This window comes from Lampetra planeri, chromosome 31 (assembly GCF_965212315.1).
Source record: "Lampetra planeri chromosome 31, kcLamPlan1.2.h2, whole genome shotgun sequence".
Taxonomy (NCBI): Eukaryota; Metazoa; Chordata; class Hyperoartia; order Petromyzontiformes; family Petromyzontidae; genus Lampetra; species Lampetra planeri.
Window position 1 is genome coordinate 3,843,465 of NC_136137.1, and position 27,501 is coordinate 3,870,965.

Genomic DNA, 27,501 nt, shown 5'->3' on the forward strand with positions numbered 1-27,501 from the left:
TGTTTTGTTTGACTTTTGTTTTCCCACACGGTTCAGTGCTGAAGATTTGACATTTTTGTGGGCCGATAGAGAAAGTTTCAAATCAATGAATTTTGGTGTCCGTATGCAGACTTGTGCCGTGTCCTATAAACGGAGTGGTTGTGTCGTTCTCGTGTGCGATAAGTCTGAACTGTACAGCTCACAATCCTCTGCTTAATCTCCCATCTATATTCACAGTTTAATCTTTTATCCCACAAATGGGCTATATTATCAGTTCGGCTCGAAAATGTGTTAAAAAGCTTTCATTTGCTCCCCGAATTTTCTTTTCTCTTTCTCATTGTTATGCTGTAGGAGAGAGTATGGACTCTGCTATTCAAACCGTGCTGGTATTTTTTTTTGTACATTGCTACCATCAATTCCTGAGTAAGAGTTATATGTGAAAATGTCCGCTTACCCTTGAAGGTAACAGGTTACATAACTACCAAGTGAAAACAACGGAGAACGAAAGGTGCTACTTTCCTCAGCGCATTAACATTTTCTGATGCATTGAATGTCCACTGCCTTGCTCGTTTGAACCCCCTTTATATTGACACTTTAATTGTTTATAAAATCAAATTAGAATTAAAACCCTGACGTTTAAGCCCTCTTGAGCAGAGGATTGAAAGCACAATTTACCACCTGCCTACAGTGTCTAACATTTTGCACCTAATTGCTGATGTACTTAATGGATATGAATTAATAAGCAGACTGAAATCCAGAGATAGTGAAAGAAAATCACATTTTAATCCATAAATTATGGAACTTTTATCATTGTTTTGTTTTTAATTCGCACAGCTTAGTAATTGCAACTCTTAGCATTATCGTACGTGCGAAAGCAATCATAATTGAAGCTTAAAATAGACTGCACATGGCCCGCATGTAACACCTGCACTTATTTTTAGTTGCAAGTGGCAAATGCTAATTGTGGACAATTAAATGTCAATTAAAAGTAATTCATGAGTTTATAGTGGGCATTCGCTCATCCATAAAAAAGTCACCCATCTAAAGCTAGTGTCGGCTCAATTCAGTTTAATTCACAGTGTGTGTAGGTGCCACAATGGTTGGTGCACTGCACTACGACGAACCTTCTGAGCCGTGTTCCATTCCCAACCGTGGCTGACATCGGTGGTGAGTTAAGTTTGATCATGAGCCACCCATTCACTAACCCCTATTCACCAACGTGAGTGTGGCCTGCGAGTTTGGCCACAAATCCCAAACCATCCAGCACATTTTCTTGGTTCTTTCGGTAAAGTCACGTAGAAGGGAAATAATAAAATAATAAAAATTAAACATAATAAAATACAATTCCCACGACGTTTTGGCTCACAACGCAAGCAACACATTGTTGACACGCTGCTGTCTTCACTCCTATAAAGGAGGAATGGACGAGATCCACTCTGCTTCTGAACAAACAATTGAGTGGATAACAAATCTTAAATTACATCTTTAATCCGCTGTTATTGATCCATATGAAAGAAGACCAACGTGTTTGTGTACGCTTAAAAAAGATTCATCGCCACACGTTGTGGGGAGGCCTTTATCCAGAATTGCATTTCCGAAAAAACTCTTAACTTTTTACTTGGTGCAACTCACCAAGTGGCGACCCAATCAGTTGTGGATTCACGTTATTGCAGTGACAAGCACCTGAGCCAAGGATTTAACGTAATAAACCTGACTACTCGCAATAATAGAGCCCCCACACCACACTGGGGCCAGCTCCTACCTCCAAGCTTGATGTGAAACTTTCTTGATTAAGTTCAGTTAAAGATTTGATGGGAGGAAGGCCAAGGATTACATTGTTGAAGCCGGATAAGCGAGCATTGCTACTAATCTGGCAAGAGATGGGTTGGGGGAGACCCCTCGAGGAAAGTCAACAATTTGCCAGACACTGTACCGATACACCGCTGTTTCCCTGCACTGCCGGTGGCCTGCACGTTTGTGTAATAGTGAGGCTTCGCAAGCTGTTGTGCTGTGCTGCCTGCTTTGGAAACATTTCCATCGGGTTTGCTATGGTGAATATAAGTAAATAAACAAGGGACAAGCTGCTTAAGTTTTTTCCCCCGCTAATTTTGCACCTATATTAACACCTCCGCTCTCACTGTAATTGCACTGCGTGGAACGTTTGCCGCAATTCCATCATTGTTTTTTTATTATTATGAACCAGTGTGATGCGCTGAATGTACAATTGTATATTTATACTCTTTGGTTCTTTCGGTAAAGTCACTTGGGTATAAAATAAAATAAATCACGACGTTTCGGGCGCAACACAAGCGTCCGTCATCAGGTAGGAAAGCATGGCCTACTGCTGATGCAGACTATTTAAAAAAAAAATGTATACATTTAAAAAAAATAGTCTACATCAGCAGCAGGCCATGCTTTACCACCTGATGACGGACGTTTGTGTTGCGCCCGAAACGTCGTGATTTAATTTAGTTGTTTTCATTTATTTTATTTTTTACCTACGTGACTTTACCGAATAAACCAAAGAATATATTTGTCGAGTATTGGGAATGTACTGTTGTTAGCGAGCATCTATTCAGGCCCGCATGACTCATGAGCGAGCAGTGTCGTAGGATGAATCCTCGCTGCCTTTGTCTCACCGGTCCTAGTAAAGACAAACTCCACCTTTGTGATTTGATGTACTTCAGATTTTTTTCTGGCCCGTGACATTTCCTTAATGTTCACAATCGAATTCCTTGCAGCATAAGAGTTGTTGAGATATCATATGTGTAGCAACTGAAGCAGTTGCCAAAGTGGCTAATGTCATGAATTGGCTAAACTTAAAAGCTTTTGCATGTACAAGAAAAAGAAGACAATTTTAACCATGTGCAAATTGCTTACAGGTACAACATTAAGATTTTTTTAAAGATGTAACGTGCCATGCAACAAAAGCTGTTATTGAGGCATTGTTAAATATATACATTTTTTCTTGCTTTAATTACCATAATGAAATGAGGTAATATTTCAAAAATAAATTGCCTCGATAAATGAAGCGTATGAACATGGTAATAAAAATCACATATGTAAGATTGTAATCGCAAAGTGTTTGAAATCACATTTTAACTACACACTTGTTTTGTGACCTTTGCGAATCAGCATTACTGCAAATGAAGGCCCGAGGAAATGTAAATCGGAGTGGGGTAGGCAAGATGTATGAATTGTGTTGCTTATTCAAAGAAAAGCTGCAAGCACGACAATCGATTTAGTTCGCTCGCCCCATCAGCAAGCGAAATGAGTTAATCCTGAGTTTCATCACTTACAGCAGTGATGCAAACAGACCTGTGTATACAAGCAGGACTGCAATTAGCAAATGGGCAAAAAGTAATCTGCATGACTGATGAACCTTCACGGAATGACAACTACCACTTTATGTTTTAAAAATGTGTCGCCTAAGTGCAATTTGCACGTTATTGTGCCAAAGCACATCCACATTAGTTCTAATTAGCATGTAAAAATTGTTAATTTGGCCAAAATTGAACTGCTCCAAAGCATGACTCATAACGGCTAATGTTTCAAGAAATGGCTGCCGAAAAAAATAAATGTGGTTCTTAAGATGGTTGCAAAAATGCATGAGACCAAGTTAATTAATTACACAAAATGAAATCGCTTTTGTTATTGGCTCAAGCTGTAATTTAAACCCCAGGAAGCAGCCAGGTTTAATTTTGTCATTGCTATCATCATCGTTTTAATGTATATGCCAAGTATTGCCTTAAAGTAATTTGGCCCACGAGAGCCTTTGGCCTTTACATGCATTCATGCAGGAACAATCTTGTAATTTACTGTTGGCTGGTATAAATTATCCAAAGTTGGCCGGGCAAGATCACACAATCGCCCGATCTCGAAAACAATGTCACGGGACAATTCACATCCAAACAAAGTGGCAGATGGTGCGTTGATTTGATGTTGCTCCCACTTCGCAATGGATTCAAACTGGGGGATCCTCAGCACAGAGGTCAGCTAGGAACACTAACTCGTTGAGCCTCTTGATCCAAATGGCTGAAATCAGGCCATCTGTATTTTTGGGAAGACATTTCACGCATTGTTGTGTGTGATAAGTGCACTTAATTGGATGAGTGATATTGTTGTTATTTTTTAAAATACATTTGACGGCCAAGAGCAGTAGGGACCATTTTGAAGGTGGCTCTTTTGAGGTGGTCATCAAATTATTATCAGCTCAGGACATCAGAAAACACAGCTCATCGAGCTCCACTATAGAGAGAGAATTCTATATTGTTTTCACAAAGGAAGTGCGTCTCATTTAATATTCAACGATGTTATGTTTCTGTACGCAATGCATCATTATTTGCGTCCCCACGTATATTTTATTCAAAGGACAAAAAAGCTTTTTTTTTACATTGTAAAGGGTGAACGTACAGTATATATATTTAAACATTATTCTATGGTTCACAATTCCAGTGTCTCATTTTACATTAAATATTCCTTTGCTTTTGTACACAACGCATTGTGTTAATACGCCTGTGTATTTTTTTTAAAGGACAAAAAAGCAAATCTCTACGTTCGAGAATGGATATATTTTTAGTTTATAGCTATGGGTCACAATTCCAGTTTTGAGTACTTGTAGAAATCAGAGGGCATATGCTGCAGCCAGCATCAATTGCATTGCTCCAAACCGTGTGTTTAATATTCCTGAGTGCTTTGCATACACATTGCCGCTGGCCACCTCTCAGTATGGCCGTACGTGTGATACGTGTGTGTGCGCGCGCACGCGTGCACAGTGCATGCACGTACGCACACAGGCGGGCATATGCGTGCGTACGTTTGTGTGTGCACTGCATTCAGAGGCGTGCGTGCGTGTGAAAGTGCCAGGGATGATGGATGGGTGAGTAGATGGCTCCAAACTTTTCTCAATGTTGGCACATGCTCGGTTATTCATATTTAATAGGCTAAAAGCATGCACAGCCTGCTTACAACCAATAAACCTAGACTTAATTAACTAATGTGGCGGTGCCCAGCACAATATGCACCGTGTGCGTTTATCACTTATCCAAACGTTGAAATGTAGGCATCGCTTCCTCCCTCTAATTGGTGCCTGTGCAGCTCATTTTGCCTGATCAATGCATTATATTTTTAAACGAAGTGCTTTTTTAGATGTCTTTAATTTGCTGTGCCACTGCGCGTCACGCCCATGACATGACCACCGAAGTGTTTGCCTTGATGAATTCCAACGCCGAGATGAGACGCGCCTGCACTTTGCCAGTTTTATGTTTCTTGACACGTTTTGAGCCCTCGCTGAACCGTGCAGTGCTGGCCACAAGGATTGAACCATTGCAGAGAAAGTTTGCGGGGTTACCCGTGCCACAAGTGAAGAGAGACCAGCGTTTACGGATTGAGTCGAGAAAAGAGACAAATTTGGCTCCGAGCAAGTCGTTGGTTAAAAAAATAATCCTGCATTTCATGAATACGACAGCTGTCCTTAATAGTTTTTTTCACCACATACTTACAACATACGCTCGGTGGATTAATTTTTTTCCTCCAACTCATCCGCGCTCAAACATTTTCAAAGGGCTGCAACTTACATTAACACTCAATTTGCAGGCTTCTTTAGGTTAATAATTTTAATAGACCTTTTGTAATGCATCTTAAACTGGTGAGTAATAACTTGCGATAGATGAACTCTGATGGGTTCCGGGCAGCCTTTTTAAAGTCGGCCAGTTGCGAATGTGTGGTGAGGCCAGAGGTGAAGGGTGGTAGAGAGTTACAAATACGAGGGTAAAGGGTAAATATCAATGTGTGTTGTGTCTGTCTTTCCATCTACGTGGTGCAGCATCTGGCATTGCCGCAGAACCAATGACGCCCGTGATATAATATTTTTTGCTTAATTCCAGAATTTGACGTCATCGCAGTGCATGCCCGAGCACTTCAAAGTAGCAGACGTTTTTGTTTCACTCGAACGCCGACCATATACAAGCACGAACGCTTTGGTTAACATGGGACCTCCTTTGCCAGCACCAAAATATGATAATAGGTTTTCCCCTTTTATCTGCCAACAAAACGGGTGTAAAGATGTTAAAACACCACACTGAAACCTTTTACAAGGAATCATGTCTGCATTAACCACAATGCTTGTGGTCAGAATGCAAAAAAAAACACTCTGATAATATATGCATTGTCTTTGAAACTGAGTGGTCCACACCAGACAGCTTTCTTTTGAGCCTAGTCTCAAACGATATTAGACCAGAGGACGCCAAAATGCGTACAGCCCAAAGACAATGCACTATCAGAATAATAAGAGCTCGGGGTGAGAATCTACATCATGGGACCTCCTTTTCCAGTACCAAAATATGATAATAGATTTTTCCCCCTTTTTTCTGATTGTGCATTGTCTTTGGGCTGTCTGCCTTTTGGCGTCCTCTGGTCTAACACCGTTTGAGACGAGGCTCAAAAGAAAGTTGTCTCTGGTGTGGACCAATAAGTTTCAAGGACAATACATATATTTTCAGAGTGTTTTTTTATTTGCATTCTGACCACAAACATTGTGGTGAATGCGGACATGATTCCTTGTAAAAGGTTTCAGTTTGGTGTTTTAACATGTTAACACCTGTTTTGTTGCCAGAATAATATTTTAAAAAACTTTTTAAAAACACGGTTTAATGAAATGTACCGTACGAGTAATGGCAGAACTCCAGGAAGTGGCCCCAAAGCTTGCCATAACGTAAGGGACTATGGTGATTTACAGCCAACGTCAGTTGAGCGTGGACAATTAGACCCAAGCCAAAACATAACATATAAAAAAGAATGTTGATTTTTATTTATTTTTTATGATCGAATATTGTCTCGTCATCAGTATGACATAAGTATACCAAGTTTGCAGTCGATACCACATTGGGAAGTGGGTTAAAATTGAGTTACAAGATTTGAGGATACAACAACAGACAGAGTGCGTTAATAAAAAGCATGTAAAAAAGGGGAAAACCTATCATCGTGCTTTGGTTAACGATCTACTCTGCTAATTTCACAAATGCAATGCTGCACACTCAGTGCATTATATGTTATAGTTTAAGAGATCTGCAATGCTTAAATGGACAGGCAAGTGGATTTTCATATTAAAAGTTCTTCAGTATTTTTCCACTATATCGCAGCATATTGATTACATTTTAAGGGCTTCTGGAATTCACTTAATCAGCCAAATTACCCAGACACATGGTCAGCTGTATTGCAATTGCATTGCCTTCGATTGTGGACCACAGTCACAATTCCATGGTGCTGCTGTTCCTTGAAAAATGTGCTGGAGAGTGTGTGCTTTGAGATGGGGGGGGGGGTCTTCGCTTGGTGGATATTGGCTACATTTTAATTGGTCGGACGGGTTTTATTTAACCTCCCCGCAGGAGCTGCGAAACCAATAAAAATGAAAAACGCCAGGGTTTAATCTGTGGAATACTACTGGAAAGTTTAGTGTTGCCGATTATTCATTTGTACTCCTGAGATGAATGTGACTTTTGTGAGATGAGGTTGCGCAATGACTCCCAGGGTTTTTTGCCCATGGGCACTCTTCAGCAATGTCTCATTTGGATACCCTGAGGTATTGCACTTCAGCTGAATTCTGATCTCATGTTTTTTCCCCATATAAAATACCGGAAATGCGATGCTAATCTTCACGTGTAGTTTTTCTCCTTTCGAATCAATGTAATTACAAGCGTGCGCTGAGAGATTGCGTCCTTGTATTTACATTGAACACTGTAAAGGCAACCCGTACCGTTTGAGATCGTGTGCAGGCTAGCGACATAATTTACACTGCTAAAAAAAAGTAAGTGGGCTTGGGCAGGACACGTCATGGGCCAATGATCGTGACGGAGTATGCAGCCAAGGAACAACGCTTCTGAGGGTAACATCCGCCCAGGAGATGGAGTGCTGAAATTGGCTCATGTGCAGTGCTTTGGTGTATTGTAGCATTGCAAAACCGTGAGAGATGGTGACAAGTTGGGGGGGGGGCCTTCATCCCGCAGTGGATTTATCATGGCCGATGAAATGTGAGCGTCGTGTTTCCAAAGCTGAGGTTGCTGAAATTACATATTCACCAAGTGTGTTGTATGTTCCATATGTTATTTGCAACTTTACATTCTTTAAACATGAAAACTGGTTTGCCCAGTTAAGTATTCCCTCTGACAAAGCAGCATGATTCCCAATTAGAAAAGAAACTATGAAATTAAATAAATTCAGTAAAAATAAATGTGTTACGAGAGATGTATTCGCTTGTATGAGATGCAAAAGAAAACATTTACCGAACCCCCTTCCTGCCTGACAACTTTAATCCTTTTATATTTCGAACATAAAGGTTTCTTTTGAAACTGAAAATAATGATGCAATGTCCAGGTGTATTCTATGCATTGTAGCTACTGCTGTCACAGGTACATTATTGAAATTTGCATTGTTATTTTTGGCTAAAAACATACAATGTAATTGGTAATGGACAAATATTTCATTGCAAGACCCACCTGACTTTCCTGGGTAAATAAGTCGTAACTATTATTATGTTAATTGCAACATTTGAACACGAGTGATTTTAACATTGGACTTCTTTCATGCGGAGGGGATTGAAAAGACGCAGCTTTTAAACATAGTTGAAGGTGAAGTATTTCCAACCATTTTTCGATTTAAAGCTTTCGTGACTGCAGGGATTCATCTTCTTAGTTCTTTCGGTAAAGTCACGTAGAAGGGAAATAATAAAATAAATCTCACGACGTTTCGGCCACAACGCAAGCAGCCGTCCTCAGGTGAAGAACAGGTCTGTCGGAAAGACAGCTGTCTTCACCTGAGGACGGCTGCTTGCGTTGTGGCCGAAACGTCGTGAGAATTATTTTATTATGTTTTATTTTTATTATTTTATTATTTCCCTTCTACGTGACTTTACCGAAAGAACCAAGAAGATAATTACAACCAATCCGAGGAGGCGATAGACGCTGTGCGGGTTGAGGTGGCGCGTTCGTCGGTGACGCGCTTGATGGTTTGGACTTCACCACCATCGTCGAAGTTCGGCGATTCTTTCATCGCCCATTTGCCACGTTACGTTCGAGCGCGGTTTAGCGAGGTCCTTGGTTCTCATGGGAGAGAGAAGCCCAGTGCTTCCATGGTCTGGGTCCTCAACGTGGTGTTTGTTTCCCACGTCCATAACCGCCCGCGATTCAGTCCAGCGAGTGCAGACGTGTTAATTTTCGGCCGCTAGAGTGAAGGCGCCCATCCAGAAAGGTTTCCTGGATTTGAAGCCTGTGGCTGTTGGATTCTTTTAGGTCTTGTTGGAGCAGCAGAGTAATGTTGTTCATGATACCATGGTAATATTGTGGTACTCGGATCATTGGACTGTTACCACATTCGGGGTAAAAGATTCCTCGGTGTGGTTTTTCTTCACAATCGCGTTACATTCTACACTAGCGTTAGCGGTCACGATTAATGAAGGCCTCCCATAGTCATTACCGTCTCTTATGGTTCTGCGATGTGACAATCGGTTTAGCTCCTGCCCAAGAGCTGATGCCCGTAGCTCCAGCTTCCGTGGAAGCTGGATGTACTCTGGGGTACATTTCCTTCATTGGCTGCCACTCTCAACTTTGACCACTGACTAGCTATCATCCCTGAGAGCAACGTGCCCTGCCCAAATCCGCTTACTTTTTTAAATACTGTAATCAATGTGATGGCTTATATTTGTATTTTCTTGAGTTCATGTGTCCATACTTTTGTTACTCGGTGTAATTGCAAGCATGCTTCCTGCAATGTTTCTCTATGCACTTTTCACCCTTGTGTTTTAACGTTATCTGACATCTAGTTCAGGTGTAAATACGAACGTGTAAGTGGATTTTTTTGTTTAAAACACTCAACATCTGTGAATGGAAGTCAAGTTACGACGAATCATTCCATCGATTATAATTGATTCTTACACTCTCGGTAGACGCAACTGATTGTGCGCGTGAAAATCAATTTAGACTTTTTCACACTATACTCTGTTTAGGCTATTGCGGTGGATAAAACTCTGAAAGCGAGGCGTAAAATTACCAACAAACTAAATCGATTCTTGAGCTGTATCGTGACCTCAAATCACGACAATTAATGGAATCGCAGGGATGGGGTGAATCATTGCACCCCGAGAGAACAGACACCATTTTTTTTCCCATTGAGGAAAAAAAAAAAACCCTGCCCTACTCGAGACTTACGTTCCATGCCCTGACAGGAATTGTTTTAAGCTGAGAATAACTTCTCCAAATGGACAAGCGTGGAGTTAGTAAAAATACATAACATAACCTATTGAGCCCCCAAACTTACCTTTTGTGAAGCGACCTCATAGTTGAATTGAGCCTATATTCGATGAGTAAAATGAGCCGAGTTTGTGCGCGCTTAGCACCGAGTGAGAATGAAAATAGGACAATTTTGACCATGACTCGAAGGGCCTCGAAAAGTTGAGATTATCAAACACCTGCCCGGAAGTGAAGCTGTCAATTTGTTATTGCCTCTCATTGTTTTACTGCATATTTTATGACATTTTGCCTTATTTATATGCAGCAATCCGTGTGTGCTAACAGGGGATGCATGAAATGGCATGTTCGTTTTATACGGTTCCTGTGGGACATAAATCTCCTGAATTCAGGAATTTCCGAAAACTTTCAGGCTAAATTATTCTGACTGGATGAGATTGTACTGTGTAAATGTGTACCGCATGAAGTGTTGAATTCATATACATTAATGCATACGTATGGGGCCACACTGTCCCAGTTACTTAAATTGCTGCGCTTGTATTAACGCAACGGGAGAAGAAGATTGGAATGCTCTGGAGATATTAGATATATGCCGTACATATCGTTGTATTGCTCTTAGATACGTTTTAGATTCCTATTGGCATTATTCCAGTGCATCGTGCTCAATAAACCATTTGTAAGCTTTTTTTTTACACTTGCTGCATATAAAATATCACTGCATTACAATCAGCAAGGCTACTTCAGTTCACCTTTTTACTCCCAAAAGCATTTGTGCGCTAGCTAGCTTTAATGTGTATATCGTAGCATTCCCGAAGCATTAGAGTGTTGTTTCTCAAACTTATGTTGGCCCGCGGACCACTCGGCCGATGCAAACATTTCTGCAGACCACCCAGCCTCCCTCCCCCCCCCCTGCTCCTGGTGTCAACGCATTCGCTTCTCTCTCCAAATATCAAAATACCAGTCATACAAAATGATTCATATTAACGGAACGTAAAAACGTATATTCTTTTAATGCCGCTATCAGGTTTCTTTTTTTATGGTGGGGTAGTGGCATTTAAATCTTGGGTTAGGATAGTTTAATCTAACTTTATTTTTAAATTAAATATCACATATCTGTCAACCCATACGGTTTACCCATATTCTTGTGCAGGGAAATTGAGTTTTCAGGTCCATGTGGCATTCAGCCGTTTCAATAAGGGCAAAAAATGTTTTTTTGTCTATTTGTTGGTGTTTTTCCCTTGTGATGGGACTTTGTAGGATGAACGTTGACATTTATAAGGGCACTGGGTGATCAATACGGTCTGAATTGGTCTGTAATAAGGTAGGGCACTGATAAGGGGGCGACAGGTATGATATCATCAGTAAAATATCAATTAATGTCCGAAACCGAAGGTAAAAACGTTGTCTTTATTTCCGGATCAATTTGCGTTTGCGTCACAGCCCTGTGGACCACCCTGTGGTACCGGGGACCGCACTTTGAGAACCGCTGCATTCGAGCCAACGAGCAGCCAGTGACTTGAACATTTAGAACAGACTAAATGTGTGCCTCAAATGTATCTGGCTTTGGTGTCTGTCTCCTGCATTAAATGCTACAAATGTATTTTTAAAATGTGTTTATAGCCAACATAATGTGCAGAGACTCATTCAATGCACAAACTATTTAACATTTTGTCCGATCATATTAATTAAATGAACCTGGGCATATATTTTACGAGAATTAATAGAGTGCACTTTGCTTGTTTTTACAAAGATTTTTTCAATATTTAATCGTACAGGTATATTATGTGTGTTTTTTATCGCTACTAAGCAGTACAATTTCAATGGCAGTGGGAATATATGAGGTCTGATTTGGGTGGTGATATCCTAGGGAGAGAGCTGCAGATTTTACATGTAAACACCATCCCTCTTACCATGCTGTCCTGACAGGGGCCAGATATCATCAGAAAACCCTTGACTATCATATTCAAAGTGGAATGGGCGTGCGTGTGTGACCTACGTGCAGAGAACTTCTCTCTTTTTAAGACGTGAACATCACCCTAAAAAAAGCAGCATTTGCACGAAGTCGAACAGTTCCCGCATTGAAAATGCAGGTGACAAATCTGATTATATTTGATACTTCTTATTTACAGAGGCCACTTGCGTGTAATTATAGCGTATTGATGAATCACGCTTTAATGTAAGAATAGATGCGGTTACATTGTCTCAACAGTGTTCTTTTCAATTGGAATAGACAAAAGGCGCAACCTAGCACTTGTCAACAAGACATATGTTCAATTGGTCATTCGCCTGCTTGAGCTCTTCAAAACCACACTCTTTGCACGATACGATCAACATGAACTAATAAAACCCATGCCACTGCTGCATAGCTTTTTTTCTTTCTTTTACGGGCTGTGCCGTATAACTCTCTCCAACGTGTTTTCGAGCTGGATCGATTTTCTTCGGCACTGTGCCCGACGACGATTGGAACGTCATTTGGCGTTTGCGCCAATCTGTGGTGCATTGCCCGCATTGAAAACGTAAACGACGAGAAGCTCTCGGCACGAAACGTCAGCTATTACACCGAAAAAACACGTGGCACAACCCAAAAGCACACACCTCCGAGTGCGCATGAAACACGCTTTGTGTCCTGGCTTGACTTGGGCCTTTAAAGAAGTTGCGCTCTCCTGGCTGACAATCCTTAAATTCACATTGTGCTATGAAGCAGGTGCCCTGAGATGGCACATTGGAGATTGACATTTCTCCCATCTCTTCGCGCCAGTAGGTACCTTCTGTCATGCATTGGATCGCTAGATACGCACGTGCCGTTTGTGCTGTATTCCTAATCTGTAAATTCACGTGGCAGATGGTCAGCTTTCATTAAAATCCTTGGTTACTTTCCCCTGAAATTTACCGACAGCTTCAAAAAAAACATTATCGAGGCTGTGCATTAAATTTCACGTAATTTTTCGGTCGATGCGGTCGCCTTTTTTAATTTATATTGCCATGTGGTCGCACCACTAATATTTGGCAAGTTTTCTTGTGCCCAACCTTTAATTGTTGCTTTAAATAAATACTTGGTATGCCTTTTCAGTGAATTAAAATAACGTCGTTGCATGTTGATTAAATACACATGCTGTACATGTGCAGCATATCAATAGTGATGTAACTGGACTTGAAAGTGAATGGTTTAATTGTAAATTGCATGGAGGCCAAACAATGGGTTTCTATAATGACCATTCCACAAAGAGGTTACGGCCTTAATAGTTCCGGACGCTGAATTAATTGACTGTTCAACGCAACAGCTTCTTTTGTCATCAGCATTTTTCATTCGACCATCAGCCTGTCCCCTGGAAACTAAGAAATTAACGAACGCACTCGATTGGTGCAGCCAGATAATCAGTGTGCTAAATGGGAAACCCTTTATTCTAGAACAGCATGTGGCATATTGAATGAGAATGCATTTAAACACTTCATTAGAAATTAATTCAGAGAACAAAGTGTGCGTACATTTGCCATTCAAAAGGGCCAGGTGCCGGTATTATTCTACCCCTTAATGACTGTGTTATCACCCTGGCGTTTCCAAAAGACATTGGTGTTCATTGTCCGGGCCCCATTTGCGCAGCTAATTGATCGTGCAGTTGACTGATTGTGGATTTGTGATTAACAGACGCCTCTTGGGACTTGTGCTTTCGACAGGTGATGACCAGGAGGGGGCTATGAAGATGGAAGATGGGAGTGATGGTGATATGAGTAAGAAGAACATCTTAAACTAATTGGAAACGTCAAATCCTTCTTGTTACCTCACTTAATATGAAGTGATAACTTCAATGTCTTCCTTCGATGAGAGTAGTAGCCTGGCACGGGCGTTTCAAGATTTCTCAGACGTGCAGGCTAGTCTATATATCATGTGAAATCTGTTGCACAATTTGGACATTATCTGGCTTTTATTGGGAGTAGCAGAAAACACTGATCTTATGGGAGGGTGCACGACTTTTATCCTGAGATTTACCGGTGTTGTGCAGATTTCCACGTCTACCAGTGGACAGCGCTGTCCTACGTGTCATAGCCATATCCCATGGCCGTCGTAGCGTTTATTTGTAACCAGGAGAGAAGCCAATTTACCTATCAATTAGTACACATGCTTTGTTGCGATGCCGCAAAAGGTGAAGCTGACAACTTGCCCTTAGGCAAGTCTTTCTTGCTCTGAATCCCAACGATGAATTGTTGCACGTGGGAGCCAGCGTTCAGTACCATACAATAATCCACCTTGTTCCACTCTTAATAAACAATGTTCCCGTTCAGCTCCTCTTTTCGGCTTACCCCATTACACGGAGACAATTGAATACATAATTGTGCTGCTGGCATGGTATCAAAAAACAGGCCTCGTGTGCCCGCGTACATTAAAGACCCCTGCGGCACTTCGCAAGAGAGGGCCCGTTGTGCGTCTGCGTTGAGCCCAAATTAACCGCGCACGTTTAATAATTAATGATTTCCAAATAAAGCACAGGTTCGCTTGTAAACACGCAAATTGCACGTGGCCTAATGGAGTCACTTCGTGTAAATATTGCCCGAGCTTTGCCCGCAGAAGCCAACTTTGTTTTGCCACAGAATGCTCATTTAAATGATCACCTGTGCACGGTTATTCTGGTGGTTTTAGACATTGGCTATAACTGAGCTTCAATACAAGCAGTAGTTTCATATTTTAATGAACACTGGACATGCTCCAGAAATTACATACGAAATAAAAGTATGCATAATATCCCTTGAAATATAGCCCAAAAGCATAGCACGTCTTTTAAGGTGAGTGTGTGAACCATGCCATTTGGCACTTTGCTCTATTTAATCAATAAGAAGTGATATTGGTCGTTTACCTATGACCAGTTCACCCAGAATGAAACCCAATCATATACAATCTTGGAAGATAAGTAAATTTGAGCCTAGACACTGCTTGGATGGGTGACCACCATGCACAAATTGTATGTTCTCGTCCATTGTATATGAACTCGTCCATCAATGCTCCCCGTGTTCACCAACCTGCTGAACTAACCATGCTGGTGAAGTATTTCAAATAATGCTCATGACATGGTGAGGCCCCTTATCCAGCGATAGGTTGAGAAAAAACGACTCGCCGAGTCTCGAGACTCAATCAGGAGGGTCCTGCATTGGGATGCTTGGCTGTGACGCAGCAGCAGCAGCTGCAGTAGGCAGCAGGAATCTCGTTTTGTGGGAGAAACTAATACCAGCTAGCGTTAGGGGCTGCATTGAATTTATCAGCGGTGTTGTAGTGGTTCCCCAGTCGACATTTCGCACTGCTCGTGGTAACGCAATAACCTTGTCGACAAAGTGGGACCATGATGATGCATCTTCGGGGCCCTTCATCTTTCATCTCCGGGATGGCAATATGTAATCCATAATATATACCCTGCTTTAAGCAATAACCACAACTAATGGCCCTTAATGTGTGCAAGTTGAATTTTATGCTCCCTGCACGTGATGTGTCCCTGTGCATGGGACGTGGCGAATGGATATATATATTTTATTTGCTTTATTTATCGTGCATTATTCAGGAGGTAAGTAGCAGATAAATAAAGCATGGGTGGACACGTTTCATTTAATTTAAGATGCATCTTTTTTCTTTTTCAATCACATCTCGGCTTTGAACACTTCTGAGCAGAGTCAAGTTTGCTCTCTTTTTCAGAAAAGTCACCAAACTTTTAAATGATGAATGGCGTATAAAAGTTTAACTGAAGGCCGCCAAGAAAAGTAACGGAGCTTTTTGCTTTTTTTTTTTAAATAATTTACATTTGAAGAGTGTGGCTCATTTTTCATATGTCTAGGTAGTCGGAGCAACAAATCTTTTTATCATTCATATATTAAAGGGAATGTTTGGCTACTCTGCAGTGTGAATTGAGGAATGGCATATAAATACAGACGCTCAAAAATGTGGATGCGCACCTCTTTAATGGCATTGCAGCTCCTTAAACGTGTGTCATGGAAGCATTACAGTTGTTCCATCCTACCTTTTAGACATTATTGTGCTTGCATACTTGAGTTCTTTTTTTGTCGTCTATATTTTTGTTCCTGTACGAGAAAATTGATGCGTGTGCATCAGTATTGTGGTCCGGCATCTTTTGTGTGCTCCAAAGCCTAATGAAAATTCCTGTCACTCATGTGCGGTGGTTACACTCCCCCCTTCAATAAGCCTGTCCAGTTTTTTTCTAAGTGGAGCAGATGAATAGTTTACTGCATTTCCAGAAAGATTTGCATTCAAGGCCATCTTCTAATCCTCAAATTTACTGCCTAACGGATAGATGCATGAAATCCTGGTCCGATAAAAGTGTTTGGTGCCTTCACTGCTGATACATTCAGCATGGGATGGATGGATCGATTCCCACTCAAGATCAAGGTTTATGACAATGAGGTTGCTGGGTGGTTCAGAGGTCAGAGGGGGGAGAGCGCTGAGCTGCCATTAATGAGATCCTGGGTTTGAATCTCGACAGCTGCCTAATGGTTAAACTCAAGTATAGTGCACTAATGGTCTGAATCTGATCATGAATGACCACACACACACCAAAAAACATCACAAAATATGGTGCTGTACTTAATCTGGATATATTTCAGCTCTGAGAATCAAAAATTTTACTATTACTCTTCTTGGTTCTTTTGGTAAAGTCACGTAGAAGGGAAATAATAATATAATAAAAATAAAACATTAAAATACAATGCTCACGACGTTTCGGCCACAACACAAGCATTCGTCCTCAGGTGAAGAAACAGAGCTGTCGGAAAGACAGCGCTCCAATGAGCACTGCTAAGCTTGGCAGCGTATTTAAGCTGGGTGGGAGGAGCAGAGCACCTTGACAAAGACGTTTACATATGAACAGAGGAATTTGGCATAGAAGTAGCTATGATAATGTGAGAGATTAGCATGATGTTAAAGTGAGAAATTAGCATGTAACTGGAAGATTAGCATGATGTTAATGTGAGGAATTAGCATGTAACTGCAACTTGTGTTGTGGCCGAAACGTCGTGAGAATTTAATTTTATTATGTTTTTTTTGTTATTTTATTATTTCCCTTCTACGTGACTTTACCGAAAGAACCAAGAAGATGAATCCCTGCAGTCACGAAAGCTTTAAATCGAAAATTACTATTACTGTCACATGACGAGCATCATTCTCATACTGCTCCTTCCCGTGTGGATCAGAGGTCACTTAAAGGGATCTCGGACAGCTGTGTTATCCGCTTCCCAGGGTTGCAGTGCTATGCAAGAGATCCGAATGTTTTGTCTCATTGCATGACTCCAATAGCTCATTGGAAACACATTCCTGCGGAGGGAGCTGGTAGGAACGTTGGGTTGCTCGTTCAATGGCCAGGGTCAACTGTGGCGTGGTGTATTCCACAAATATGCCCGACTGTGAGGGCGGGCACAAGCCGGCGTGAGGAGGTTAAACGTTGTTTTATAAGGGCACCACGGGGTGACCAGCCCCTCCCCACCCAGCCCCTCCCCACCCAGCCCCTCCCCACCCAGCCCCTCCCTGCACGACGGACAGACACAATAATCTTCTGTGGGCTGGTGTAACCAGGAGGTTCCTACCAGTATTAACATTAAGGATAAATTGGCAAAAAATATATATTGTAATGCTCTCTCATATACTATTCCACCACCTGGCTTTTTAGATCTGACCTCTGGGTGCCACTCCAATGCCTGTCTTGGTGACGAGTCTTCCACCATTTTACACGCAATTTCTATACATAGTATTCTCTTACAATTTACAACAATTTATCATCTGCTTTTTTATTTGAAATTTCTGTGTAACCCACCATATCTTGCCATGAAAGGCTTCTAGTTAAATTCCCAGCTCGCAAATCCATAAAATGACACAATTATTCCTCCTGCCTCAAATACCCATCTTTCATTGCTTTCTATCGGAAGTGATTGTTACAGACTCTGTGGCATATTCACAAGAGTAGGCACCTGTTTGCCTGGCATCATGGCCTGACATCCAAACTTGAAAATGACGGAGCTAAATTATTAAATAACATCGTTATCATGGAATATATTTAATAACTTGTTACCTGGTGTCCCCTGTTAAATCATTAACTTCAATGGGCTTTCCTTTTAGAATATGAAATTCTAAAATTATGCTTTCTCTTTTAATTCCACTCTCATGACTGCACTCAAGGCTTGAAACAAGTGATCAGCAATACTTTGTTGTTGTGATCTATGAACGCTTTGGGGCACATTAACCATTAATACAAACAAAATTTGCTTTTTTTCTGGTTTTGGAAACAGTTGCTGCTTTATCGCATACTTAATTGGAGCTAGATCTTACTATAGTTTTTTTAAAGTTGCTTAATATCTGCTATTAATCAATGAAATTGTACTTTTTTTAGTGAGACGTGTGGTTTGCATTTGACACCGCTCGTATCTTTCTCAATGCATGTTCCATTTTAATATTGTATAATGGAATTGCTTCGTGTTTATTTATAACTATTCCCATGTGCATTGCCCCATGTGTTATTTCGTGAGCAACGTTTGCATCATTTGTCAAATGCGTGCAACTGACTGACCGATGCGCTGTTCTGCTGTTTTTTTCCTGAATGTAGTCATTTGTCCTGATTTTGGAGCAAGATTTCAAACATTTTTTGAGTGCCCTCTAAGAGTAACCTATTGCCCTTTTGCTGCAGGATGTTATAAATGAGTTGTTGCTATTGATGCTTTACAGTCTGGGTCTTCTACCTGTTATCGCTCTCAATGCCCGACACTTCTCTCTGCCTCTCATTCTCTCTCTCATCTTTCTCCTCTCTCACTATCTCGCTCTGAAACACCAGTTGCAATACGCCAGACTATAAAGTGTTAATAGGCTTAATAACTTTACTGCTGGAACCATGGGTGTGCTTTGCCACATTGTGTTTGCATGCGTTTTTGATTTCCTTACAATATGTATTTTATAATGGGTTTGTTTTCTCGTCCAAATCGGATTGCATGGATATACCAATTATTGTTAATTGGTGGCCATATTGAATAATTATGGTTTTCATTCCGATGTGCTCACCTACCTTGTCACTACATTCTCACTTCAGTTGAAATTTATCATTTGAACTCATTATTTTTTTAATTATGCCAATATAAGTTGATTAAATTGTGTATTCTTTCCTTTTTAATTCACAAGATTAACATTATACTTTATTACGTCTTGTCCATGTTTACAATATATCACTCATATATTACTCTTTATGCCTTCGAAAAACATCTGCAGTGCTTGAAATTTCAAACCCTTGTTTCCCAAATCTTAATTTCTTGGCAAATATTCTCAATCAGTTTTCGGACCATATAACAGTTGGCGTCATGTAATTGAAACAATAAAATATTAAAGGTACGAATGCTCAGTGGCTAACGCGGTAGTGCTACCTTCTCGGAAACATTCATCCAAATTCCTGTCTTGTGGGCAAATCGGCCAGAAATCTGCGACAGTTCCGGGTTTGATCATCCACGCGATTTAAAAAATGTAGGACTGCAGACCACATTTTCATCCACCATTTGTCCTTGTTGCAATCTTTAAACTCCGTCGTGTTCATTGAAACAAAAAGTCATCCATTGTCCAGAGTAAAGTTAAAGTCCTCTGTCCTGTTTGATCTTGTCATTTACAAGATCCCACAACAAAAGTGTCATAAGTTGCTCCTTTTGGGCATCGTCGTAGGTTCAGTCGGCGCTGACGTCAAAGAAAACATGGCCACAACCGGCGGTCTATTCGGGGGTGTTGCGAATGGCAACAACCCGCGAAAGCGGCCCCTGGAAGACGGCGGCAACAATGGCGAGAGGGGCTTCTTGATGGGTAGGCGTCCCATCAAGAAGAGGAAGGTGCCGGGCCCGGCCCTACCCAAGAACGCGCTCATGCACCTCAATGAGATCCAGCCAGGCCTGCAGTTCACGCTCGTGTCGCAGACAGGGCCTGTGCACGCGCCGTGCTTCATCATGGCCGTGGAGGTGAACGGCCAGAAGTACGAGGGCTCTGGCCCCACCAAGAAGAAGGCCAAGCAGCAGGCGGCCGAGAAGGCGATGCGCTCGTTCGTGCAGTTCCACAACGAGTACGACGCCTGTCTCGCCCGCGGTGGCGTGCGCGTGCCCATCATGGCCGCCGACTTCACGTCCGACCTGGGCGAGTTGCCTGACGTGCTCTTTAACGGCTTTGAGCTGCCACCTCCAGAGCCCGAGGCATTGGCGGCCACGGCGGCTGCGGCGGCCGCAGCCGCGGCGGTGGCGGCAACGACCGGCACAAACGGCGGGGGCGGTCACTCCGTGGCTGATCAGAAGCCGCCGCCCGACAGCCCCTTCCCGCAGAACCTGGCGTCGCTCGTGACGGCGAGCGGAAAGAACCCCGTGATGATCCTCAACGAGCTGCGGCCGGGCCTCAAGTACGACTACGTGTCAGAGTCGGGCGAGAGCCACGCCAAGAACTTCGTCATGTCGGTGACGCTGGACGAGCAGACCTTTGAGGGCTCCGGGCGCAACAAGAAGCTGGCCAAGGCACGCGCGGCACAGGCCGCCTTGCAGAACATCTTCAACGTCCAGCTGGACGTAGCACCGAGCCGCCAGCCCATCCCCAGCGAGGGCCTACAGCTGCACCTGCCCCAGGTACGGTGAGAGAGGGGGAGAGAGATATGATGCCATGCATGAGTGAGTGTGCAAGAAGAGACGTGGGTTATTTTCCTGTGTCGGTTGTAATTTTCCAGATTCCTTGGTCGTGCGAAGGTAAGTAGGATTGACCTGTGCTCGCTGTCATACGTGAGTGAATGTTGTTATGGTTCACCCAAGGAAATCTGACAGCATCACGAAGCTCATGTTTGGGAGGGTAATGACCTTGTTGCCCGTTTTTGTGTAGATGTCGTTTCCTAAACATGATCTCTGCCTCAAAAGTAACCAGGTTTTATTTTTGCTTAAGCAAGGATTCACGATTTACTCCACCCCCATCTCATTTAAATAAAGAACACTACTGGAATTCGGGTGATACTGAAAATTATTTTAAAAGGTAATTCTTTTCAGCCCTTTATTAATCAACTGTTGGATAAAGGCGCCCGCACACCGTGTTTGACTCCTTTCAGTGTGGGTCACTGCGGGATGATTCCTCAGCACTCTTGCAATACAGAACGGGAGTCGCCCGTGCTGTAGCTGGGATGGCAGGGCGGTAGGCTTTCTTTCGCCATGGGTTGAGGTGGCCGCATTACGAACTCTTCCGACGGGAGTGTCATGTATTGGCAAGGTCTGCCTCGCTTAACGGGCGAATGAACAACCTGTTGACCGTGCACCAGGATTTAAGAGACGAGAGCTCATCCTTCACTCCCTTCATAGGGATCCATGCCCAAGCAGCAAAAACTGCGACTTGAATGCCACTGCTCCATTGTTGTTTGGCTGCAGATGGATAGGGGATGCTTGGGGAGGTGGCTGGGCATCTGGCTTGGAGCTAAGTCCGAATGTGAATTACTGTGGAGGAGAACAGAAAGTGTGGGTACCGAAAGGGCATTTTATTTTCCGCTACATGATGAAGTTGTTAGTCCTTTCCAGATGTTAAGTGACACAAGCCCAAGGCTGGCCCGGACCCCCGATTGAGAATGCGTTGTTTTATTTGTTCGTTTTCTATTGCAGATCATATTGCACTCCTTGTGTCTCCATGGGAGGCTGAAACTGCCTGCTGGGAGATGTGTGTTTATTGCAGTCATGCAGCTGACTTGCTTTAAAGCATTGTAGCCAATCATATTGGCTCTCATACTCCCAACAGCTTAGCTCGTGTTGCTTATGGGTGCTGTGGTTAGGTGTGCTCAAACGTAAAATATAATATTGAACATGTTTAATTTAGCCATTTGTTTTACTTGATACTGGTGACAAATTGATACTCTTATTACAAGTGCTTTGCTTATTTATTCAAAGTTTGCTGTGAATTTAAGAAACTACCAACCGATTGGGAAATCATTTTTTGAAAATCCCATGTTCACATCGTTGATTTTTTTTGGAATCATTGCGGGTGATCCAGGCTTCTTGTGCCAACAGTTCTGCAGCAGAGAAAAATACAAAAAAGTGCTAAAGAAATCCTGGCAGAATTTATTTTCATATCCCCTCCCCAAAGAAAACGAATGCCGTTGCAAGAGAATAGTAAATAAATTGCCAGGGACGCGCAACTGAATGGCTGTCTTGCTTCATGACTTGCTGATTGGCAGTGGTGATAAATACGTTAAGAATGCCCTCTAACAGACCCTCATTTATTTTTGATGGTAAAAAAATCCATAACACGCTATCATTTACGCTATGACCATGTATATTTTATGTTCCGAATTAAGGACATTGCATTGTATGTGTGTTTTTTTATGCATTATGTTGTATGTACATTCTTGTCGCCTTGTCCTATATTTTCATATGTTTGGCCAGTTGGATTATCCTTTCGGTGGAAAGGTTGCAGCAAATCATAATCACGTGCTCTTTTGTTTTATTATCTAAGGCCTAGATTATTATAATTTTGTGGAATATTTGCAAGCTGGCATGCCACGCCGTGGAATATTTGGCTTGTAGAAACGACTGGATTTCCGCGCAAGTTGTTCCTACATTACCACGATAATGCCTATGTGCTCCCTGTGTTTAAATTAATACCACAGGAATAATACACAGTTGAGTATAAATGCCTAAAATCAGAAAAAATAACCCCGATCATTCTGCCGTGTCTCCAAAGCACTCGTCGCAGATTTGCAAAATCATCCTGAGCCCATCTCTCCCAGGAAAGTGCTAATATGTAAATGTGGTTAGGCCAAGTTTTTTTTAATTCAGTGTTTTGAGATTTGCACCGGGAGCAGAACTAACTTGTGACTCCTCTACTGTTTTTTTTAACATTGACACACACATTCCGTCTACATACTTTAAACGTATTCATGCATGAATGCTAATAACCAATAAATAGTTGCAAGGCTTCTTCCAATAAGTATTCTATCCCCAGCTGATGCCTGATCATTTATTTTCGCGTGTCTATATCACTACCTGTGTACAGTATGATCACACGGAAGCTTCTTATATTTTGTGCTACATTATTGTTGTTCTGCTTGTGGAATGCACCTGGCTAATTTGGCTATTTCCATTGACAGGCAGTAACCTACTACACAGCTTGTGGTCGGGTATCCATGCATTTGTTAGCACCTATGTTTATTACCAAAACCCGTCACCTTATAATAATGGGGGTGTCTAGCCTCGGATATAAAGGGCTTGATCTGTATGGGCATTAGTTTGGAGATGAGGACTTGAAAGTATAGGTTACTGCCTCTGGCTCTCTCGGTAACAACATTCACATGAACGTGACACCAATGCACTTCTGTATGTGTCACATCACCATTATTCATGATCAGTCCACTGCTTGATGAAAGCCTTTGCCATATCTCACAGTCCCGCATTGTTGTAGCACGTCGTAGTCAACACTTGCACAAAAGCTGATGGCATCGCTCCATCTCCACGGTGGATGGCCTCTCAGGCATGTTCCGTCATTTGGCAGCCACTCAATTGTCAGTCTTTGTGATGGGCCTCGTCCCTTCTCGCGACACATCCTTTCCAATCCCGATCATGTTTCTGCATTGCGTCTGAGATGGGAAATGCGGAAAGCCAGGGATGGAACAATCTGTGCTTTAGGTCGTAGGTTCTTCAACAACTGTGGCAACCCCCCCCAACATTTTCCATGTCAACCAGGTGCATTCTATTGGTATGCAAAGCAGGTATTTCATTCATATGTAAATCTACTGATATGTGCTGCAATACATCTGTTCTGTTGACGAGCAGATGAACACCACCGAGCCCCTAGGCCGCAAACTGCCGCTTTATATTCCACCCCACTGTAGTGTAGCAGATGCCAAATACACCCCTCGTGTGAACTATGAAATGTAATGTGCGCTTTTATTTGACCAAGTCTGGAAGAAAAATTTATCGGGGTGACCTAAACCCGTAGCCCGTGAGCCACATGCTGCAGCCCTCCAGAGACACGGCTGATTTGTAACTCTTCAACGTAACTTTGTTGGAGGAAAATCTGCGTAAGTGGGAGCAAGCCCAAGGGCACTCGCCCCTGGCAGTGGGGTCCAGACATGAGTACTCCCAGGGTCCACCTGCAGATTTCTAAATTTGAAACTCAACGGCCAACAAGCATGAGCGAATTGGTCACGTGAACACCCCCATGTGACGTGTGCATCTTCTGACTGTCGGCCATATAAATATTTTGGTATTGTGAACTCGTAGTGTCAGGAAGATTGGCCACCCCTGTTGTATTGCTTTTAGACCTGGTACTGCAGGTGGTAAGGCAGTGGCACAGTGGTAAGCGCACTCTGCTATTAATTCACCTTCATTGCTATGAACTCCCCTTTCTGAGTTTGGTTCCTGGCTACGCTCATATATCGGTGGCACGTGTTATCAAAGCTAGTTCTGAGCCCACTGCTTCATCAGCATGCATTGACCAGCATGATGAAATATGCATAATACACGTTTTTGGGTTAGATCGCGTTATTTATAAATGTGTCGTAACCCTCCACCACCCGACACGGCCAATCAGCAAAAAAGTGTCACATTGACAAAAGACAAATAGTTCACTACTTTAGCCCACTGGTGTGTTGAGTGAATCCACAACATGTTAACATCTTAGCACCTGTTGCCAGAAAAAAGGGGAAAACCTATTGTCACAATGTGGGGAGACTTTCATCCAGTAGTGGATTTATATCGGGCTTCAACGTATTATAATTATTTGCGATGTTGTAGGTAACATCCATTCACACGAGTGCGTAACTCCCAACAAATTATCCTAACAATCCTGCCCACATGCTCGTTCCCCTCCAACCCACGTGTAAATCAGGACTCGGTATTGCACGCCTCCTGAGTGCTCCGCATACGCTTTTAGCCGATGTACACATACACTATTCAGTTGTGAGACGCAAACACGTCATAAATTATAACCTGAAATAAAATCCACATTTGAATAGGGGGGGGGGGTTCACTGCTGTTTTAACAACTCCCCAGTTGAGCTTTGTGGGCGCTTTGAATCGGGGAATAATTCCCTTTGTAGCGTTGGTGAGTGGGAAATGTATTTTCGCGCGGTCGGGCGTACGCAAAAACTGACCTCAATTAGTGGCATCAAATGCACGAGAGTTTGTTGCACTTTTTTTTTTATGACAGCAGTGCCACAAGTGCCTCCCAAACATTTTGGGCGACACTGATTAATGGGCAACACATTTTTTTTGGCGACACTGATTAATGCAGATATTAAAATATATTAATGCAGATATTAAAACCGGTGACGGATTTTATTTTTTTATTACGAAACAACGCAGGTTCATGAATGATTAATTTGACGGTGTTATTAAACTCGCGACTGTCAATGAAATATATTTGTCATATGCGGAAAAAGGGATGCTGGCTGGCCCTGTGTGGTGGTGTAATGGTTAGCAAGCTGGACTAGCGTCCCAGAGTTTGCTCCCGGCCACGTTTCGGTTGAAACATTGGAGTAGGTTTCTTAAATCCCACCACCTCCGTCCACCAAAAAGTATAAATTGATACACCAGTCTGTTGGGCATGTATGTTGAAATTCTTTCGCACCGTACGTAGCACAAGCATGCTAATCAGAAGTGTGGGTGTAGTAGGGTAAAGTGTGGGGTGCTCCCACTCCTCTTCCAAAATGTCTTGACCAGCATGGAAGAGTAGGCCAAAAATACGCCCCTAGAGGGGCTTGCCCTTAGAGCTCTTAGTGGAGGGCCTAATCTATCAGCAGTGGGGTGAGCATGAAATATTGGGGCTGCAACTTTACTACTTTTGGTGTTTAATTTACAGATTGTAATTGTGTTGCAGAGCCATCACGAGTCGCTCTGTCCAGCGTCTTCAGTGGGGATATCTCGAGTGGCGCACGACACGCACGACGAGACGCGTGCGGCTGTGTCTAGGCAGGGCTTCGGCTGACGGCGCCGCGTAATTAGTGCGTTCCGTTAACCTGCTCGTGGTGGGGGGGGGGGGAGGCATTTTTAATTGCGAGATGCTCCCATGCGTGGGCAAGCATAAAAGCTACGCCGGTGCATTTTTCATTCCCCCGTATTGATTCTAGGCTGTGCAGCCAACTTAGCATAAAACCGGCCCCTGGTGTTCATCTGTCCAAAATAAGCCGCACCAAATTTTTCACTGTCATTATTTTAACAAATTTTTTGCTTTTACATTTCTTAATTCTCGGGCCAAAATGCGACTTCGGTTTTTGAATGTTCATTCTTCTGAGATCGTTGGTGCCGCAAATAGAAACAAAATTTCGGGTTTCTTAGTGAGTGCTGCGTTTAAATGGTCTGTAGTAGATATGGCCACATTCTCCAGTGGGATGAGCGTCTAGGTTTTAACAACGTGCGACTGGACGATAGAAGCGTTAACGTAAATGAACAAAAGTAGAAAATTGCAGAGCCCTGCTGCTGATGCTTAGCAGCCCAGGGGCTTATGTTTGATGTATTCCGACTCAGACCTCCCTTGCATTCATCTGTTCTCTGCTCTGGTCGACACTATTCTATAGGAAAAAAATGCCTTTAATGAAGCCCAGTAGCTGTGACTTGCTAGTGAACCTGTTTTTAATCATCCTGGACAGATAAAAAGAGAAAATTGCTTCTGTTGCTCAACACATCGGCCTTTGTAGCAGTTGAGCCGTATAAGGTTTTTTAATTTTAATGTTTTGTCCAAAGGCAAGGTCATGTGCAGACATTACCATGTTGGGGGGGTCACCGTTTCTTTGTGCTCAGCGGAGATGTTCACGAGTTGGGGTTTAAAAAATATCTGCAATCATATTTGCAAGTATTAGTTAGCATCAAGGGTACTGTTTTATTATTATTTTACTATGCTTGTTTACCAAGTGAGGCCTCACTGAGTCTCATGACTTGTTTTCAAGGAGCGTCCTGCCAGATTTTCGCCAGGGGGGGGAGGGCGATGATGGCAATGTATAATCCCAGTTGAGTCATTTGCAGGTAATTTTTTTAATTTGGACCATGACGCCAGTGGACAATGGCCTGGTATTGTGAATCGCATTGCGGGATGTCAGCATCAAATGTGAAGCAGGCGGCACCTATGTTTCACGGTTCGTGTACCTGCACGAATCGCCGGGGCGGACCGCTGCAGTCGAACCACGAACCTCTGCAGACGAGCAGAAAACTTGTCTCCACTCGGCCATGTGTCACCTCGTCATACAGATAATTATGATGCCATTTATTTATCTTGGTTAAGTTGCAGTGAGCCTCAAGAATCGATTTGGATATTCGGGCCAATTGCATTTATG

The 27,501-nt window shown here is 42.6% G+C and overlaps 1 protein-coding gene across 2 annotated transcripts in view; it reads left to right on the plus strand.

The window, feature by feature from the left end:
• The window catches only part of LOC144729103 (double-stranded RNA-specific editase 1-like), a 100,431-nt gene that overhangs the window by 21,169 nt on the left and 51,761 nt on the right, over positions 1-27,501 (plus strand). The window contains exons 2-3 of one of the 2 annotated variants that reach the window (XM_078609032.1): positions 13,893-13,946; positions 19,900-20,834. In XM_078609032.1, coding sequence (XP_078465158.1) covers positions 13,893-13,946; positions 19,900-20,834 — 989 coding nt within the window. The remainder of the gene's footprint in view (positions 1-13,892; positions 13,947-19,899; positions 20,835-27,501) is intronic. The other variant, XM_078609033.1, reaches the window with a different exon arrangement.